This window comes from Lepisma saccharinum, chromosome 2, assembly GCF_977018435.1.
Source record: "Lepisma saccharinum chromosome 2, izLepSacc3.1, whole genome shotgun sequence".
NCBI lineage: Eukaryota > Metazoa > Arthropoda > Insecta > Zygentoma > Lepismatidae > Lepisma > Lepisma saccharinum.
Window position 1 is genome coordinate 203,332,992 of NC_139230.1, and position 21,827 is coordinate 203,354,818.

Here is a 21,827-nt window from a genome sequence, read left to right on the forward strand (position 1 = left end):
TTATAATTATGAATTGAAGGAATTACATAAATCTCCTGATATTATAGCTGAAATCAAGGCAAGGGGATTGAGCTGGGCAGGACATCTTATTGAAATGAATGATGAGAGAGTAGTAAAAAAAGTATTTTCCGTAAAACCTGAAGGAAGACGAAGAAGAGGGCGTCCCAGGATAGATGATGTGGAGAGACATCAGGACACTGGGTATAAGATGATGGAGACCACAGGCACAAGACAGATAGGAATGGATCGGCACTGTTGAGAAGGCTGATGCTATACTAGAAGGGCCGTAACGCCAAAGAAAGAAGAAGTTTGCATTTCGGGACTAGGAACGGCACGCTTAGGTCAGGAGACAGTTTGTGACCCTAAACTGTTCCTCCCCTACCGAGCTGGGGATGTCTGTGCGCTGAATGGTCGTAGGAGGAGGAGAAAACTTAGCATTGCGCTTACGGGAGTATCATTTTATTTGTTCTTCTGGGAATATAGAACTTCCGATGACGAAGAAAAACATATGAACGTAAACAGAACAGGCTCAAGATTTCGTTTGCGTTTGGAAAAGTCGAAATGTCCTTTTGATTAGACGTAACTCGAAGTTGAAGTTGCCTCTCCATAAGGAATACACAGGATCCTGAAAATACTTATGCACCATATTTTTCACAGATCGTATCCAGCTGGCTTATTCAACTTTAAAAAATGCTTCCACTTCCAACATGGGAAGATATTCATGCTCTCTTTTGCCTCTATCGTCTCTTTCAGTAGCAATTCACATTTCGACATTATTGAAATAAATGTTCACCTGCTGATAAACTGTTCCTCGTAGCCTAGCAAACTTAGGGTACTGAACTCTGTTGTGTACTGTTGCATTTTTGCGCATCACATTTATTCTGTACTTTTGAAAGTGTCAATTTTTTAATATCACACAAAATTATGTTTTGGTGCTAGACTATACTATTGTAAATGTAATTTTTCCAATGATAAAAGTAATGTCGACTAATATATATTTAATGGAGACTAACGTGTTGAGAAGTTTCTAGTCAACAAAATTTTAAGTAAGCCAGGTAAATATCAATAAAAATAGCATAGAAACGCAGAAATAAATGAATAACTAAAGTTAATAGAAGACTTGTTCGAAAATTGAAAAACACGACCGTCTACGTAACTGATTACAAATTGAGAATCATGCTCAAAATTTGTAAAATTAACAAATATATTGTAATATAACATACATATACGTAATATTAGATACTACACTTTGAAAAACAAGGCATACTTTCTAAAGAGTGTTTGATATTGATCTGTTATTTATGTATTTGCAGTTTTATCTTTATATTAATTTTTGTTCTAAATTCATAATTAATAGATGTGTTCGTGTGCATATACAGTTCTCTGCCGGAACTTTTTACCAACAAATGATACCCAATCAATCATCATTAATTGTAATTAAATAAATATTCGAAGATTTATATTCGTTTCACATGATTCTCATACACAACATAAATAGTCATATAATTTTATTATTACAGCAAATGAAACAATGAAGGAACAAAACGCTGAAGTCTTCGAGTGCAATTGGATCCGAATTGCAATAAAGCGTGGATGTTCTAAATTTAGTATACAACTAAGCCTAACTCCCTTGCTTTAGGCGATTTCACGAAAGCCTTTCACTTTAGCATCCAGAGAAGACAAAATGTTGAAAGCAGAGCTGAGAGAAACTCTCTCCCCACGTTATAAAATTACAAATTAACAATATAAGTCCTACAGTAACTGTAAAAGAAACTATTACAGAAGTAATACGTCACTTCTATTACAGAAAAGTAAATCTGTAACAGTAACAGCTACTTGGTAGAAAGAAAGTTACTTCTCGCGGAAAGTAACTATTACTTGTAACTCAGTTTCAATTAACTAGTTACTTGAAAACACTACAATTAACAGAAGATAGAGAAGGAAGCAAACGTAACCAAGATGCTATTATGTAAATTTGATACATTTCCTGTAAAATTTTGAACACGATATATTGTTGTTGTTGACTCTTCCTTTCTTGATCTTCTAGGCCATGCAGATCGCTGACGCTGAGTGACATCCTTCCTGAAGACCCCAGGACTTACGACAAGATGCAACCTCCAAAGAAGGAAGGGAAGATACCTACAGAAGTCTCCTTCCATGTCACCGTCATGGGGCTTGATTCCATTGATGAGAACTCGATGGTAAGTACTCTTTCATTTATATTCACACACAATACCTAGCATGAGTTCATAAAGCAATTCTGTTGAAAATTAAAGACTGTTATGAAGTCTGTCTGATTGTCTAGTGAAGACCCGGTGGGTGCTCTTAATCAGGAACTCACAGTAGCAGCCGCGCCGTCAGGATTAATCATCATGGGGTGTTGAGGGGATTCGGAATTATATTTATGGGGTGTGATGTTGAAAACAGGGTTGTTGAAAGTCAAGGAACCAAGGCCTCCCGCAGGATTTTTTTTTCTCAAGGGTGGGCAGCAGTGCTTAAGTGGGGAAAACATGAAGTGATGCTTTTCCCCAGTTAAGAGAATTATCATAAAGCATTCCTAGCACCAGTGACGTCAGAACGTCAACTTGCCCCCACCACTCATCAACGAGGGGGGGCAATATGGTATATTTGCCCCCCCCCCCCCGTAGCGCCCTAAAAAATGAGACTATATTTTTCGAATTTATTTTTGATTCTGAAGAAATTTTGAGAAAATATTTTTGCACTCGTTAAATGAACCTGGACTCAAGTTTCTGCTAACAGCAAGAACAGGAAGTATGTGACTAACAGATCCCTAAGCAGGTTACAAATGGCAGTTTGGTCTCTTCAAGTAAAGTGGAACGTGAATTGTCTTCCCCGCCCCTCCCCCAAGGAATTCGCTACTTCTGTTTCTGTTCCTAAATAGATACTACCTGACATAACTCTGCGAAACAGGTGCCGTGGAGGAACCAAATGTCCTTTGACGAATTCCTGTCCTCCCCCTCTCTGCATGCCTCTTGCCCGCAACCTCTTTGACGGGAGAATATGAAGGCTATTAAGTAAAAGCAGATGCGCGTTTCGCACGTTTTGTCTGGAACTTTTCAGTTGAAGTTTGGTGTTGGGTTGGCCAGCAGTTACGGCCAGTTATCTATGGTGAATAGCCCCGGTGCATTGAAACAGTGCGTCCGTCGACCATCACGTCAAATTTTGATTTTGAAAAGGTGGATGCGGGGGAAGAGTGGAAGAACCAGAACAAAATATGTCTCTTTTGAGGTAAGCACAGTAGAATCAAATTTTGCTTCATCATTTACATGAGACGAAGCGATTGTAGTAAAACCGCCAAAATTAAAAAAAACTTAACAACAAGGTGTTCGATTTCCGGGGAAGCACACATGATTTCTCCATTCATGATTATCATCATCGTATCCTTTAGCCATTGCGCAAACTTCAGTAACAAGTTCTACAGTACTCGCCTCTGTGTGAACGTAAGACATTTAAAACGGAATGTAAAAATGTGATCATCGCACGATACTCTGCAACACATCGCACCGGCTGAAGGAAGAAGGGGGTGGAAGTGCATTTCGGGCACTCGCCAGAGGTCCAGCGCTTCAGTGTCCCGCGCCAGATAAAAATAATTGTTTGTGCTCAGTTTATTGCGGGTTTATATAACCTTGGCTTGGTGGTTCCAATAAAGCAACTAATTTGATTTTTTTCATAACTTCATGGGTTGTTTTGACATACTTAAAAGTATCCAAAATTATTTAAATGATATTGTAAACAAGTAAATTATTTCAATCAACTATGGTTCATATGCAATATTCGTTTAATTATGGAGTGAAGTCAGGAAGTGGAAATGTTATTTTATTATGAAACAATATAAATTCGCCACAGCATCAAAATTCAATGAAAAGTAAACCAAAAGGAATAATGATAGAGAATGTTATTTTATATGATTAAAATTTGCCACATTCATAGGTATAACAACAATTGAACACACAGAGTTTTGTAATAAAATATAATGAACGTCGAATCATGAAAAGAAACACCAATTTACAAGCTCACATAATTCTTGGTTTTAACCTTCAACATGTTCTGCTTATTGCTCTTAGGTAGTAGCACGAGATTGTGATTTTATAGAACACCTGTACTTCAGACTAAGGAACAAAAGTCTTTGATTTTTTTAGACTTCTGAAATATTTTGTTTGTAGGTTTTGGTTGTATATTGTATGCCCCACCTAGGGCTGGCCCTGGAAGAAGTTAAGATTTGCTTTACTAGCCTTTCCAAGAAAATTAAGACTATATTTAATTGATCATCCTTTAAGTGTTTATTTGGAATAATTTAGTGACGGTTCCGAGAACAACTTAGTATTACAAAAACTGGCTGTTTACCGTCGATAGCGTAGTGGTTAATGCAGCCGTCTATCATCAAAAGGACAGGGTTCGATTCCTATGGAGAGGGGATAATTTCACCGCTTCGGAACTATATATACCCAGCTCCAAATAATATGTAATGTTGATTAAAATTGACAATATCTGTAAGTGACATTCTTGAAAATCCATAACAGTTTCGAAAAGTTTTTCTAACGTCACTTATTTATAATATCAGATTAACCTCAACGGCGACTGAAAAGCAGTAACTCTCCAAAAAAAGGCGCGAGGAGGTAGGCGACGAGCGAGACTATTTTGTGGGTGGAGATTCCAATTTTATATAGCCTATATTCCTAAATAGCTATCACATGCAAATTTTTCTTTTGCGGACGAAAGTTCATTAAACTACCAGGTTATTTACTACTGGAGTCTTCACTGTTGAAAAGCCGGCAATGAAACAGGAGAGAAATGTCCCTGTCTATTAATTATTAAAGGTGCAGCATCAACGTAAATTATAAGTGAACATTATGGCATCTTTAATCACCCAAAAGCCATCAGCAGCAATTTAGAACGATTGTACCCATATGGAATCTTATAACCTGCCACTTTGCTTTCTTATAAGAAGCTGTAACATCCTGTGAGGAGTTACATTCATTGTATATACATATGTTTCATGGAAGCATATAGTACAATGCCTACAATACCGCGGTGGCTCAGTCGGTAACGCGTCTGACTACCATGCTAAACGTCCCGGGTTCGAACCCCGGTCGGTTCAAATCCGGTAACTTTTCTAACGTTGGAAGCGACCCCGGCGCCCACCCAGTGTCGAATAACATGGGTACATGGGGGAAACCCTGGGGGGTAAAGGAGGTCAGGGGCGTGGTGCTCATCACATAATCCCACTCACGACCGGATCAATAAGGTGTGGGGCGTTACCCCCACACCCCCTATACGCCTTCATGGCGTAGTGCTAAGCACAGGGGAACACTTTACTTTTTTTACCTTTTTTTACAAGGTAGAATGCTATTCATATGCCTGCCAGTTACATTATCCCCTCCTCTACATGGAATATAAGTAAATGCAAAATTGAAACCAGACAATTTTTATAATTTTAGTTCTTGCTTTTATGATTCGCAAAAATTACATAACAGTAATATCACTTCACATTTCTGGATTTTAAGTAGTGTCGATAAGAAACTTCCTTAAGTTCAAACAGTATAGCTCTCATGAATTTCGAGCTTTGAAAATGCATTTCTTTTTAATAAAATATTTGAACATTTAAATGCCTGTACACATAGCAAACTGCTTGTAAGGAACATGCTTTGAATGCCTGCAAGCAAGAATTTAACTTCCCTTGCGCTTGCATCTGACATTTTGAAATCGGGGATGGGAGATTTTAGGTTCGAATCCTGGGCCACGCATCAGTGTGTTATTGTTGTTGTAGCGTTATCTACTTAAACTAATCATTTTTCATTCTCAATATCGCGATTAACTCGAGCAATAAAAATGCGACAAAAATTGAATTGGAAGATAATTTTCCCTGGATGTCGAGCAGGCTAAATAAATACGTAGCTAGCTCCATTCTTATCATCAGCCCCGAAAACTTGATAACATCCCCACAACGATATCTCGAGATAATCAACATCATTCAGAAGCATAAAACTTCAAGACGTATTTTACGTAATAATTTTCTTTGAATCGGATGTCCCTTAAAATTTCTTTCTTTATTTTAATACGATACTCGGGAGAAATGCTACAGTATAAATTGGAATATTACAGTACTTCTCACTGGCAAGTTCTTTCATCTGCTGATGAACCAAGGACCATTTAATTACAAGGTGATATCTGTAGTGCGCCCAAAGGGAAGTTCAAAGGTCACGTGACCGCCCTACAAGGAAAAATTACGGCTTACTTTTCCAAGAAGAATCTGGCGCCTGGTCCCACAGCCATTATAATCCTCTGTGAGGTTATGTGTTGTCCTTAGGTGTGCTGAATGTCCCTTTTACAGCTTCAGCTTTTAGCAAAGATTTGGAGATTTTAAGGAAGTTTTATGGGTTTTAGTCTTGGCAGGGAGTTCATCTCCGATTGCCTATGTATGTATGTATGTGTGTGTGTATATATATATATATAATTCAGTATGTATGTATGTAGGAAAATAGATTGCAAAAATTGGTTTGTGGATTTAAGAACTTGCCCCCCACTCCGAAATAAGTTCACACGTCCCTGACCAGCACTATGATAATTTGCATAGTCAATTAATGTGCTGTCTCTCACGGCTAGAATTTCACCATTTGAATTATATGAAGTCTTTCCAGATATCTCAGAGGAGAATCCTTGCTAGGATTTTATTTTCTTGAATAAAAAGCGCTTTGTCTAGGCTTTTCTTCTGTCTCGTGACCTTGCATAGCCTACCCGATTTGAATATGTTAATGATAAAGCACCTCAAACTGCCACGGAGCAAAGTATGGGGGATCTAAATGCTTCCCGTGTTTTAAACTGAAGAACGGTATGGATAATATTAGCAGTTCTTCCTTTGTTCCTACAACTTCAGATGCAGCTATTGCCCTCTGTAACGGGCACGATGATGATTTATGTTCCGAATTTCCTGATCAAGTTCTATGTTTCAGGAATGTGCTTAAATCTGAAATCAAGTGCTTTGGCAAAGTTTCTTCTCCTTGATAGCTCTACACTAGCTTCCAGTGTTTTCTGTGTATCTTGTACCGCCTTCTGTTTGTTTCCTACTCTTCACGTAACAACCACGAAAAAAGAAATATCATTCTCAAAATTGAAACTTAGGAAAAACTTCTGGAAGGTAGTGTAAAATGGTATGATTCAGCCCAAAATTTAGCGGACTCAGTAATCTAACTCTTGAACGAGAAAGGGCAAGATCTAATGTAAAAGTGTCTTTCGCTGCCCAGAAGCCAGCTTTCTGTTAAGCAAGGTGGTTTGATTTAAATCAGGTTGATTTAAATCAAGATTTAAATTGGGGAATTCTATTTTAAGAAAAAATCACTTATTGAAATCACTTTAAATAAAATTACAGAATAATGTATAAAAGAAATTTGTAGATATCAGAATTACTTTTTGTGAAATTATATTAATCTCGTAATCATTTAATGGTGTTTATTATGCTCTAAGAAAGGAAATAACGGAAACAAAAAATATGTACTGATGGGGTGAAGCTCATACGAAAGTAATTGTAATAGGTCATCTGAAAAAAAAAACCACTTAAATTTCCCTTGATTTAAAATTCGATAATTGTTATAAGCAAAAAATAGCACATTTTTTACATAGAATAATACAAAATACTAATCATGTTAAACCGTAAATAGTGTCATTTTTATTAAACTGTAAATAAATATGACAGCTATCTATCATTAAAAACACTAAAATTCGGATACAAAGACTGTAAAAATTATTTTAAATTAAAATTATAAAGTACATCCAGAATTTATTGTTTTCACTGTAACAAAAGTTACTGAAATTATAATAGTTTCATTAACACACTCAACAAACATTTTCATATTAGGTTCATTATGTTCAGTTCCAGAAACAGAGAAATGCATATTTACATGTAATTTTTACTTGTTTTAATCAAACTGTTCAAATATTTTACAGGGCCGTTTATCAGAAAAAGCCTTTCTATATAAAAAAATATGTCTATGTATACGGTGCCAAAAAAAATCGATTTAAATAAAAAATATCAAAAATTATAAATAAAAATAATTATTTTATCCACCCAGCTGTTAAGAGAGGCGTGGAGGGGATAAGTAAGTATTTGTATTTTCTTCTTTTCAATACATAAATATCAAAGAAAGATATGTTGTAATATGTGAAAATTCAGAGGTAGAGCATCGATTTGTATAATTATTATTGTAAGTGTAGCCACAACCAGCCATTCTAAGTAATTACATAAATTTCCTGGAAGAATCTGACTGAACTTGGGGGCCCAAATTTGTTTCTTGCGGACGCGTACTTTAAGATTTTGTTACGCCACTGCGTCAAATATTTAATATTACAAGAACATTAAGACGGAACAACAAAATGAGATTCACAATTATTATTATCATCCAAGTCCTAAATTCAAAGCTAACTGGTACAATTAATGTGCAACGAAGTCAAAATTGCTAATTAAACAAAGTCAAATTAGCTGTATCAATTGATTACACCAAAGATTTCACACTTATGGGGCAAATGACTAGCGTTTTAAGATTTGTTGATGTTGAAACAGATTGTGTCGAAGAGCTTGTAGATAGATACTTTTGGCCCCTAGACAGGATTGTGGTTTAGCGCACCCCCTTCCGCCCGCTCTATCAAGCACCGACATTTTATATACGTCCTTCGATATTTTCTACTTAAGTCATGGTTTGTGACATTTACATCCTACAAACTTTGAAATGAAGAAACAAAGAACGACTCATTAAATAATATATAGGTTATATTTAAAGATTCTTAGTTTGTAATTCTGGTTTTTTAAAAAATGTTTAGCACATTTAAGGATATTTCAGTTGTCTTACTGCCTAAAGAACATCTTAAAAAACGTACTATTACTACTACTTTGGTTAATGAAAATTCCAGCAGCGTATTACTGTAGCTCTGCCAAGTGTAAATTTCTCTGTCGCGTACTATTAAATATAATTTTCGTCAGAAATTTATTATTATTATAGGCTATTATATAAATATGATAATTTTCTGACGTTTCCTTGATGACTGTGTATCGATTCACATTGATATTTCAAACTTAAAGAAAGAATGAATGGGGCCTTGCATTCTAATCTCGCCCAGGGCCTCGCGATATGTTGCTACGCCACTGTACCTAAGATTTTGTAACTTCTGAAATTAGTTTCATTATTATGTGAAACCGACTACCACATATTTTCCAAATTTGTTTCGAAGGTCTAGAAATAGGTTTGTGTGTCTTGTTCATTTTATGTCACTTTTCTGGTCTTGAAATCGTAAATCTTCTCTCGTTTTCATTTTTACGTTGTTTGTTTGTTGAAATGTGAATATAGCCTTGCCTGCTATTTGCACCCTTATGAAGATACAAGCTAACAATTATATTTTGCATCGTATTACTATCAATGCGGTCTGTACAACTAGATAACTAGCAACAACATGAGCGAGCGACGAGTTGTTGAAAGAGATGACAATATTCAAAAACCTTTTATAATGCAAATTCTGATTTCATGTTCCATTTTATGGACCATCGTGCCTTAGTGTTCGGGAACGGTGAATCTTGAGTAACTAATTCGGATATTGAATTTAGAAAAATTACACCAGAGAGAAAATCTGTTTGATTGATTCATTTATCTGGTCAATTTATGCACAATTGGGCTAATCGGAACTGGACCTATAGATTAAAGTGGAACCCGAATCACCATGTGCCTCCACCGGGTATCGAACCCGGGACCCCTTGAATACAAGGCGACGACACTACCACTGCGCCGTAGGGGAGCACCCCAAAAAGAGTATAATGTAGAACAACCACCAGTCACACAAAGTTCCAAAATATTTACGATGTCCCTTTTTGCGAAACTTGGTTCGTACTCCTTTACAGGTGTCAGCAGTGGCGGCGATTAGTGGCGGGACCGGGAGGGTGCAGTTCCCCCCCCCACTTTTTGCCACTTTTGCACCACGCTAACCTCATGTACCAAGGGAAATTAAACTGTCCTTGCCCCCCCCCCACTTTGCACCTTGGCCCCCTAGTTTTGGAACCCAATCGCCGCAAATGGGTGTGAGTGATACAAATGTTTTCTACCAAGGAATTAATGTCTGCAATTTCAAATTGATAAAAGTGATGAACATTTTAAGTGCTCCTTGACCAGTTTAGAATCTAAAAGTTGGCAACGTTGACTGCGTGACTCATGTACAGTTGTATCTGGAGACGGTACAAAACCGGACTGAGCGTTCGCTGAAGATAAGCGAGCTTCGTCATGCAAGGCCTTCCAGTTACCCGTGGGCTTTCGATGCTTGACGGGTCAAAATCCTGGTCTATAGTTTTACTCGCCCGCTCGCCAGCCAGGCGGGCCTAGTAAGCGATTCTGGCCGATGTGCAGCTATCTGGTGGTAAATCACCACCGTACCATGGCGATTAAAGGAACATAAGCAGCATTCTATTTGCGACCAGGGCCGGCCCTACGTGGATGCAGGGCCTGGGGCATGGAATATACACGCGGCCTATAACCAAAGTTTTCAGATCTATACCGCGTGAGGCACCTAAAAGTACCACCTGAAATAGCGAAGAAACCAGAAACAGTAGCGATGTGAGGTTTGCGGGAAACAATAATATCAAATGGGGCTCGTAAATCGGAGGTATGGGGTGGGTCGAAAAATATCGACAAATGGGGCATCTGGAGCACAGACATATTTTTTTTAATGGAACGATATACAATAACATGCATAATATAAAAGAGCACACGCAGAGAAACACAACGCCGTTGGTCTCATGCATCTACTGCACATAGGAACGAAGATATGGCCATGTGAAAATATGTAAACAAACTAACAAGTGGCCCACTTGACCGTCAGTACCACGGCATGTACATGTAGGAGATGTCGGAAGCCATTGGACAAGATGAAGACAGAACGTGTTAAAGGAAGAAAAAATACAGTACACATCGTCAGCACCATGTATTTGACAGTGTTACAGCATAATGAAAATTACCATGACAGTAATGTCGAAGAACCACTGCGTAAGAAGCGAAAACCTGTCAAAGTGTGTGTTCAAAGTGGTGGCCGTCAGCTGCGATACAGGCAACGAGGCGCCCACGCAAAGATCGTTGCACAGAATGTAGCATCTCGTAGGGAATGTCCCTACAGGCCGCAGTAATGCGGTGTTGCATATCCTCTGGAGTTGTTGGCACATCCCGGTAGACAATGTCCTTCAGCTTTCCCCACAGGAAAAAGTCTAACGGTGACAAATCTGGGGAACGAGCCGGCCATTTGACAGGCCCTCCACGTCCAATCCAACGATTTGGAAATGTATTTTCCACACATGCTGTAGCGCGTCTTGCACTGTGAGCTGGGCACCCGTCATGTTGGTACCATATTTCCCTCCTTGTCTGAAGTGGTATGTCCTCCAATAGTACAGGCAGTTCATGTTGTAAAAACTGTATGTATCGGTCAGCATTCAGTGTCCCTTGTATAAAAAAAGGGCCAATGAGATGTTCACCCACTATACCACACCACACGTTCACACTCCATGGGCGCTGGCGTTCCACTTGACAAATCGGGTGTGTCGTGTCGTAACATCCATGTGCAAAACCGAACACGGCCCACAAAATCATTCCCGTGAAGTTCCTGATGGAGGGAGATATGATATGGGTGAAACTTGTGTGTGTGCAGAATGCGCAATACACTTCGCTGACTCATCCCAGCATCCCTGGCAATTTCACGGGAGCTAACGTGCGGATTCACAGCAACAGCGGCGAGAACATTTGTTGCAACTGCCTCACCTGTAGTTGGCTTGTTCCGCACACGCGCTCGTGGTGTTACACTTCCGGTGTCTCTTAATTTAATAAATAACTTACCAAACAGACGTCGAGATGGCTGTCGTCTGTCCGGATATCTCTCTGCGTACACACGGTAGGCTTCTGAGGCATTCTTTCGGCATTCCCCATAAATCAGGATCATGTCCGCTTTTTCTATGTTTGTGAACACCATAATCTTCGCTCTTGCCACTACGACTGCTTGCTATGAACTAACACGATCTCGTGGACCTGCTATCAAAACTTGCTCTGCGTAAAGGCAGTTCTGTCAGGCACCTGAGAAGTCTTACATGCCGTGGTACTGACGGTCAAGTGGGCCACTTGTTAGTTTGTTTACATATTTTCACATGGCCATATCTTCGTTCCTATGTGCAGTACAGTGGCGTACGCAAGGGCGGGGGGTTACGGGGTTTTAACCCCCCCTTGAACTTTTGAAATATTATGAAAAATGCTGTGGAAGAAAATAAAAATGACCAATTTATCACTGTCAAGGACCTGCGACAGTACTAATACTACTACTACTACTACTAATAATAATAATATAATAATAATAATTTGAATTATTATTCCCATGCAGCACGGAGAAAAGCACAGCATTCCAAACACGCTCCTTTAAGAGTGAATGCCTTGAAAATAAACACGAATTCTTGAAAATAATATATAAGGGCAACTATGATTTTAAAGAGCAAAAAAGTTGTTTTGTATCTCGGCTGCAACAATGTTCAATGATCATGTATTTTTTTTGTATGAACAATGAGCATTAACTAAAGAAAGTTCTTGGTTCGTTGAAAGCGGTTAATGTATAGACAAAGGTTAGGCCGACAAGAATAACTCAGTCACCAATCCGCCTTCCCGCGGCACGTTTTTCAAACGACAATAAGCTTAATTATTGTAAAATGTTTTGTTGGTAACAACAGTGAGACAATCCAGATGTGAATTATCGGGGATATTTATGCGGCGACAAAGCCGGAAAAAATTCCAATCAATTCCGGGAATCGAATCTGGATCTCCTGCATGGTTGTCAGATGCCGTACATACCAGACACCTGCAGCTTCTTGGATGAGTTCCGTACTTTGATTATTTTAATATATTTTCTTGTTTTTATGGATTTTTTCACACTTAAAATGTCTCATCTCGTTGAGTAGACAATTATTTCGCAAGAAAGAAAAATGCTCTAGAATTTGTTAAAAATCGAATTACTAGAAATTAATTTCGTTTTATTGCTTTCATAAATACTATATTTATGTAGATCTCTACTACTTAATAGTAGTAGTGGTATTAGTAGTATTATTAGTAGTAATTCAACTAATTAATTAATTAATTATAAGTATTATTAATTAATTATGAGTATTATTATTTAATTAAAGTATAATTAAACAATGGTAATGTGAATTTTGAGAAAGTTTTAGATATAACCCCCCCCCTTGATGAAATCTTGCGTACGCTACTGGTGCAGTAGATGCATGAGACCAACGGCGTTGTGTTTCTCTGCGTGTGCTCTTTTATATTATGCATGTTATTGTATATCGTTCCATTTAAAAAAAATATGACAGTGCTCCAGATGCCCCATTTGTCGATATTTTTCGACCCACCCCATACCTCCGATTTACGAGCCCCATTTGATATTATTGTTTCCCGCAAATCTCACATCGCTACTGTTTCTGGTTTCTTCGCTATTTCAGGTGGTACTTTTAGGTGCCTCACGCGGTATAATCACAAATTAGACATGTTTACCATTAAGTTATATATTTTGTATTATTAGCTAAGAATAATAAGCAGACCAAGTTGAAGGTTAAAGCCAAGAACTATGTGAGGCTAATAGAAGTTTCTAAATTATCATTTCCGATGTGCCAATAGAGCGACGTTCATCACATTTAATTACAACTTTAAAGACTAAAATTCCAAAAGATATATTTACAGCTTTGAAACCTTTTACATTAAAATGTCCTGGGGGACAAATGTCCTCAATATCATCTGTTATCTGTTTGTGTTCTTGCTACAGCGAATATAAAATTTAATCGTCTTGATCAACCACAATTTGGAACTAAAAAAATCAATATACAGGTACAGTGTCTCTCAAAAGTTTTAGGACAACGACATTTTAAATTAGGCAACCAAATTTACACAAGGCGTAGGTGGGTTGCGTGTAGAGTTAGGCTCAATTTCAGGGTTGCCAAATGCACAATAGATATTTATGAAATACGCGAAAGAAATAAAAACAAATATTATTGTATAAATTTATAAAAAACTCAATATGCTGACCAAGGCTGAAATTTATTTTATTATAAAACATAAACTAAACGTAACGTTTCAACCTTCTAGCAAGGTCTTCTTCAGACTCTGCACCTTGGTAGAAGGTTGAAACGTTACGTTTAGTTTATGTTTTAGAATAAAATAAATATCTGCCTTGGTCAGCATATTGAGTTTTTCATATCATGGAAACAAGGCTTAATGGTGTTAAAATTATAAAAATATCACTATTACATGGTAAATGACAAAAATCTTTCTGAAAGAAAAAATAGGTTTTCTAGTATAAACGAAAGGTGACAAAGGAGAGGCGACAGAGAAAGCAAAAGGAGAAGATGAAAAGTAGAGGTGAGAAAAAAGAAAGAGGGGATAGACGAGGAGAGAAGAAGTAGTGAGAAGAAAGGGAAAATATTCGAGGAGAGATAAGGAGAATGGATAAAGATGCGAAGAGAGGAGGAAAACGAGGGGAGAGGAGGGGGAAGACGAGAAGAGGGGAGTGGAGAGTAAAGCAAAAGAGAGAAAAAGAGAAGAACGAAAGGACGAATGCAGTGGAGTCGGAAATCTAAGACAGGAGAGGAGATAAGAGGAGTGGAGAAGAGAAGGATGGAGACAAGATGCGAGAAAAGTAGGGTAGGCGATATGAGATAAAAGCAGAGGAGAAGGAGGGGAGAGAAGAACAGAAGGGACTGAAGAGAAGAGGTAGTTGCAGAAAATATCGTCTCGGCATCAAGAATTGATGCATTGATCAAATATCGACATGAGACATTCAATAACATTTTGAAATGTATTGGAGAATGTATTAGATCGGTGCGATATGCCTTTTGGCTGAGTTCAGAGCAAAATAAAATCTTCCACGCAAGATCTTTGATTTTACCTGCGATTATATCACTAAAAACATGAATGTAATTTTAACATTTATAAGAACTATGCAATTTTTCTCCACTTCTCGGTTCGTTGAAATGGAGACTTTGTAATTTAATATTCCCCTCCCCAATCGTTAATTCCAAACTGAATCATTCCGCTTCACACGATGTGGACAATGAACACAATGGGATATGTCTAAAACTTATGAAAAGTTTCTGCCACCGGAGGAGTTTGAACCTACGACCATCAGGTTGACAATCCTTAACCATAATCATTACCCTACAAGCTGTCGCTCCTGAAGGCAGTTAGAAGAAGCTGACAAACGTAAAATGTAGATGTAACTCTCCTCCTACATGTAATGTGCAAAGAATACTCGTTTGTCTCGAGACTTTGACGCAACAATGTGTTTAAACTTTGTACTTCTCCCTCCTCCCACTTAAACAATGACTCCTGTTTCACGAGTCTTCAGAATAATATTGAGAAGTTTAGTCGTTTGGCTGGAAATAAGAAATTTCTTCGCTCGGCAAATGCAGAGGTGAGCGGGGAGCAATGCCGGTCAGTGGGAAATGCCGGTCAGGTAGTTTTCTCGAAAACAGTTGAAGGTAGGTGGTTCCTACATTTAGATACGTTTAATTGATCCGTTGTTGGGCGCCATTTCTTTGTGTGTAGTGAAAGAAGCAAAAACTCATTTTCCGTTTAGAGGAAGTTTCCTATACTTTTTGCTAACATATAAAGTTGCTGTAAGTGCGCTTTAGAATTTCAAGGGCGCCCGAAGGATTTTTTTTTCTCAGGGAGGCAGAGTCATAGAAATATTTCTTCTTATTATTCTTATTATTGCTATTGTTATTATAATTATAATGCTACTACTTGATACGTTCTAAGCACAATTACTTCACGCGTCGTATTATTTTACTATTAATATTAACTTAATAATACTCAGCGGTGAACGATGAGGCTCGGTGAAGTACACAGACTCCTCTCAGGTACAGGGATAGTGTTAGGCAAAGACAATATTCACAGCACAGAGAAATAAAACCACATTACTGCCGTATGTATAAACTGAAAAGTTTTATTCTTTATTTATTGCAATTATAATGCAACTATACTTGAGACGAAGGCGAGGATTTCGCTTTGTCGATGAATTGACTCTATTAAAACGCATAAACTCAATGCGTGGCTATCGGCAAGCCTATGATCACATAGACCTAGCTTGCGCCCCGAACTACCACATCAAGAGATATGCAATGATAACTGAGCCAATATTTGCTCTTTAGTCTTTTATTTCCAAATTAATCCTTAGGCTAACTTTATTATTTGACGTAGAATGGTTGCAGTATTGTGCATATAATCAATGCATGGCTATCGGCGTACCTATGATCACATAGGCCTAGCTTGCGCCCCGAACTACCATACCAAGATGTATGCACAACACCGAGGAGTTCTTTTTAAGTTTAAAAGCTTCGTCGATCCGTGGCGAAAAAGTGTGATGATTCTTACGCGATATCCTCGCTTTTATACTATTTTCGAGAACACAGATTAAAGTACAGATGAATCATTCACTATCTACAAAAGGATACTATCAACAAAACTGACATCTATACATCTTTAGAAATACAAATTCGTATAGTGCACTCTTGCAAACATGAAGATACATTAAACTAGTCATAACAGAGCCTAAAATACAATAAACATTAAACAAAAGATATATATTACAAACAGGGTGCAATATTACATATAATAACAAAGAAATTACGCTTTCTTTTACAAAAATAAATACATTAGTGACATATCTTCTACTGGTGACGTCACATAAAAATGTGGATCATATCATACTACTACTTATTATTATTAGTTAGTACTACTGCTACTTTACAAATAATAAAATTCAAATTCAATTGTATACAAGTTCAGACTCGAGTCTACTATTTAGATAGAAACAGGATTCGCCTTTTTCCCTTTCAAAAAACATCTAACCTTTCACTTTGTTGATGAACAGGTTTTTTTTTCTTTTTATACATTTTCACAATGCACAGATATCATCCAGAGTCAGAGAGCATTTGACCTACTGTCCTTCATGGTACAGTTCTGTTCACAGAATCTGGCACACTCGTTTGAGTTAAAGATCAACTTCGGAGCCGATCGAATGTGCCAGTACAGCCGAAGTAAAAGTTCGGGAAAACAGCACTCTGCAGTGTTGCTTACCACGACAGTTTTTCACCGGATGCAGAGAATTTTGTGACTTTCCGAGTGAAAATAAACTGTTACAAGAAAGCTTTGCATTTTAATTATTAATGCAATGCAGTGTCCAATTTTAAAAGAGAATGGCGGGAAAAAATTTAGGAAAAATGTTCGAGATAATTAGTATCCCATAACTAATTCAAAAAACGAAAAAAAAAAACCCTGCCTCAATCCCTTCCCTTGCGAAAAGCTGATGTTTAATTGAAAACAGAGGGGAGTGGATGGTAGTTCCATTACCTCTTTCTCTAGCAAACAGCAAAGTCGACGTTCACCAAGAGAACCCGGGTTCGAATTCCGACCTGAGCGTGGGTGTTCTTTGCAAATGTCCCTTCATCAATTTGCCCATATCATCATTTATCTTATTCGTCGCGTCGCGATTAACTAAAAAGAGGAAGAAAAGCGAAGCTAACAAAAAATAAATCAAATTGGCGTTCTAGATGCGGACGGGAGAAAATAAACAATCCAAGGCAATAAGAATATCTATCACGGCCCGAATAATGTGACTTCAGGATCACTTTCGTTACTTTCTCTTACGTATGCAAACTGCTTTTCTAGCTTGTAATTTGAACACGAAACTAGGATAAAAAAGCTCCCAAAATCAGTACAGGCTGGATGAATGTCTTCATATTTTCCTGAAAAGTCACTCTTCTTCGTCAAATAGTTAGCCAAAAGTGGTAGAAAAGCGAAGTAAAACAAATCAATCAATCAATCAATCAATATGTATGTTTGCACGCGCACATGTTTGTGTAAATTAAGATCTTCCTCCACCAACCAGTCTTCAATGATTTCACAACCTTTCTCCACCAATGATCTAATACTTGTCGAAGATTTTAATCTTCACATTGGAATGCAAAAACATTCCTTGCACAATATTTTTTTTCTATTCATTTTGGGATTTTTGCAGTTTTTACCTTTGCCAATCGCCCTACACAAATATTTATAGTTATTTTCTCTCCATTTTGGGAGGCCTCCCCGATGGCGCAGTGGTAGCGTCGTCGCCTTGTAATCAAGGGGTCCCGGGTTCGATACCATGTGGAGGCACAAGTGGTTCGGATCCCACTTTAAACTGTAGGTCCAGTCCCGACTAGCCTTAGTGTGCATAAAGTGGACTTAAAACAACAATTCAATCAATCAAATCTCCATTTTGGGGGGGAAGAGGGTGGTCATGCTAACCAGTTCTCGTCCTACTATCGATATTTTCTAACAATCATTTGGACATTTATAATATCTTTAACGCGGCAAATCTGCAAGGACAAAAGGGGTAAATTGATCAATTGTGATTTTTAGGCATCTTTTTTTCTTCTGTTACTTCCAATTTTCTGCGTTTCAGTGAGACCCACCAAACCAATTCCACCCTTTCTCTTAACTGGAACGCAGAAAATCGGAAGTAACATGAAGGTAAAAAATGCTTTAAAAGATCATCATTGTTTCATTGTTCAATTTATTCCTATTGTGTTTGCAGATTTGGCGTGTTAAGTTACGAGAAATGCCCACATTCTTATTAGAAAATATCGAGAGTAGGACGAGAACTGGCGGGTTATTACGCGGACACACATTCAACTGTCACAATTGAAGTAGGATGCTATTGGGGGCAACAATATGAACGCATGGATCGGATTGGCAAATACGTTGCCATGACAACGCGCCAGTTTCAGAGCAACTACCAGGCGGCTCTGCACGCTAAATTTCATGACGTAATTGTGTTCGCAAAATTTACATGGGAAGCATACGTACAAGTAGTGACACAAGAAGGCTCAACCCATGAACGTGTGAGAGGGGAAGTGAGTGCTTGGAGGGGAAAACATTCATTTGTTGAGCCTTCTCGAATCACTACACTCTATGCCTAGAATCTCTGGAGCAAGGTTGTGGATAACGGTAGAGAAAGGGAGAAAGCGAGAGCAGTACACACTTCTGAAAACGAGTGGTAGCCGTAGTCGCATTTTCCCCTTCACGTAATACCGTTCCCTCTTTATTGATTGATTGACTTGCTTTATTTTACTTCGCTTTTGTGCCACTTTTCGATAATTTGCTAAGTTGGGGATGAGTGATGGTATGATGAAATTCATGAATGGACACTCACAAACATCCATGCCCAGGCCAGGATTCGAACCCGGGACCCCTGGCGTCGTGGCGCGATGTGCTAACTACTCCGCCACAGGGGCCGGCCGTTCCCTCTTGAGTCACTACTTGCTCAGAGACTTGTTCTCGTTCGCTCGCTCCAGAGATTCCAGGGACAGAGTGTAGTTCGACACATTTTGTATTGTTCCTTTGAAGATAGGAATTAGTGAAAGAACATATGGGCCGTAGAAATTTTCCAATTGAGGAGGTTAACGTTTGAAAATATATTGACGTTATATATCGCCATGAAAAAAGAACGTTTTAGATAAAGAAAATGAGAGATAGTAAGGAAATGTTAGAGAATGAGGGAAAGGATGAAAATTAAAGACAACGACCCAGAGAAAGAAAAGGAAGATTAAAAATAAAGAAGGGAAGCAGAGAAAAAGGAGAAATGAAAAAAAAGAGAGAAAGGTAGAGAATTAGAGAAACTGTACAAAGAGAAAATGACAGAGGGAGGGAGCAAGAAAGAAAGTGAATAGAGAGAGACAGGTAAGAAGAAATAGCTAACGAGAGGAAAAAGAGAAGCAAATCATCCAAAGAGAGAGGAAATAAGCAAGAAAAACTGGAGAAAATTAAGTCGAAAGAAAGAAGATTATTTCTAAAATACTTTAAGTGTTACTGTTAAAGAACACCATTATTGTAGGTATGTGTTTATTTAATTCTTACATAATGACATCAAAATATCACTAATCGCAGTTCAAATTGCTACATGATTTTGTGATATGCTTATTATGTTATGCAGCAGTAATTTCAATTAATTCTTGTCAACAATAAAAACAATAAACCCACCAAATTTAAATACAAATAGCCACGCACCCGATGGAGGCACATAGTGGTTCGGATATCACTTTAATCTGTATGTCTAGTCCTGCTTAGCCATTCTGTGCATAAAGTGGACTTAAAAGTAAACTCAAACAAATAGCCACGCTGATGTAATCAGAAATAAGGTTTTGGCGCTAATAAGGAGGGTCGCTCTTAAGCCGCCCTTGCCTGGGCGTCGCCAAAATTTTTTTCTAAGCAGGGAGGGGGGAATCAGGCCGTCGATATGAAGTTTAATAGTAGGAACTATGGTAAACGAATAATGAAATATTTTATTACCAATTATTCTATTCTTGGAAAGACTTTTACTCGATACACCTGATGAGTATTTATCCAGCACAATTGTTTTTAATTTTTAACATACTATACTTACGCTGTGCTGAAATGCATAATTATTGTATACTTTTTACATGCTTTTTAAAAAGTATTGTTTAACTCTTCGTTCCTTGGCTAATTAAATATACAAGTTAGTTAGGGCCTTGTTTACAGTGAAGTACAACAATCTTTTCCGCGCAACAACACTACAAAGTGCATTTCCCATTGCAAATAGGTCTATTTAGGGTTCCTTCAGGGCCACGGAGTGTGAAGAGAGTATCGATTTCTTCTGTGCGTTAAAATGTGAATTTACAGAGGGTTTTTTTTTTTGCGCTTTTTCTTTTTCAATTTTAATTCACGATTTTTTTTCCTTCCGAAGTTAAAACAGATAATGGAGATGAACGGGAAGCAGATAAAATTGATGACGGGAAAAATACGAAGAAACACCCATGCCCTGTCGTTGGCGAAGTGGTCAGGGTAAGACACTGAGGCACAAGAGGTCCCAGGTTCGAAACCTGATCAAGGCATGGACGATTTCATTCATAATGTTTGTCTTCTCATCCATTTCATTGTTCATCATTCATTCTCATTATCGCGATTAGTGATGCATTGATTGATTGACTTAGTTTATTTTACTTCGATTTTATGCCACTTTTGACTAATCACGAAGATGAGGATGAGAGATTAAGTTGATGAATAGAAAACACAAAGAACAACCATGCCCAGGCCGGGATTGGAGCTCAGAACCTCTGGTGTCGTAGCGCGCTGTGCTACCCATTCCGCCATGGAGGTCGGCATTTTCGCGATTAACGCAAGCGATAGTAAAACTACTTAAAATAACCAAAATGGAAATGATAGGTCCCTTGTAATCAAGGGATGCCGGGTTGGATATGGGAACACACCTTCTAATCAAAAGGTCTCCATTCCGATTCCTGGTGGAGGCACATTGCACAGTGGTTCGGATCCCACTTTAACCTGTAGTGCACAAAGTGAACTTGAAACGAACTCAAATGAAAGGACAGCCTCAAAACGAAATATTTTGCACCTTTTTGAAAAGGCTTCGTTTAGTATGGAATCCACCTTTTGAAATCCCCATCAGTGGGACACAATTGAGTTCCTTTTCGAAAAGTTTTTCAAGGAGTTTCAGAAAATTAGGATTACCACTCACCAAAATCGTCGATATCCAATAATTCAAGGGTCATATCCTGCGTAATTGCAATTGCAGTGTTGAAAGAATTTTGGCAAACCATTGCTAAGTTAGTAAATTGTGCTTCGTTACTTAGCTCTTTTGTTGATTTTCACCATCTGAAATACAGGCTAACATTCGATTCTTTAAGAATTATATTTAAAAAATATTATTATTGATGAACAGATTCTCTCAGGCTATCAACCAGG

At 38.0% G+C, this 21,827-nt stretch overlaps 1 protein-coding gene across 1 annotated transcript in view; it reads left to right on the forward strand.

Moving 5' to 3' along the window:
- The window catches only part of LOC145983831 (glycine receptor subunit alpha-2-like), a 68,093-nt gene that overhangs the window by 3,717 nt on the left and 42,549 nt on the right, over positions 1-21,827 (forward strand). Inside the window, exon 2 of the mRNA XM_083116876.1 lies at positions 2,048-2,201. Within this exon, the coding sequence (XP_082973002.1) occupies positions 2,048-2,201 (154 nt within the window). The remainder of the gene's footprint in view (positions 1-2,047; positions 2,202-21,827) is intronic.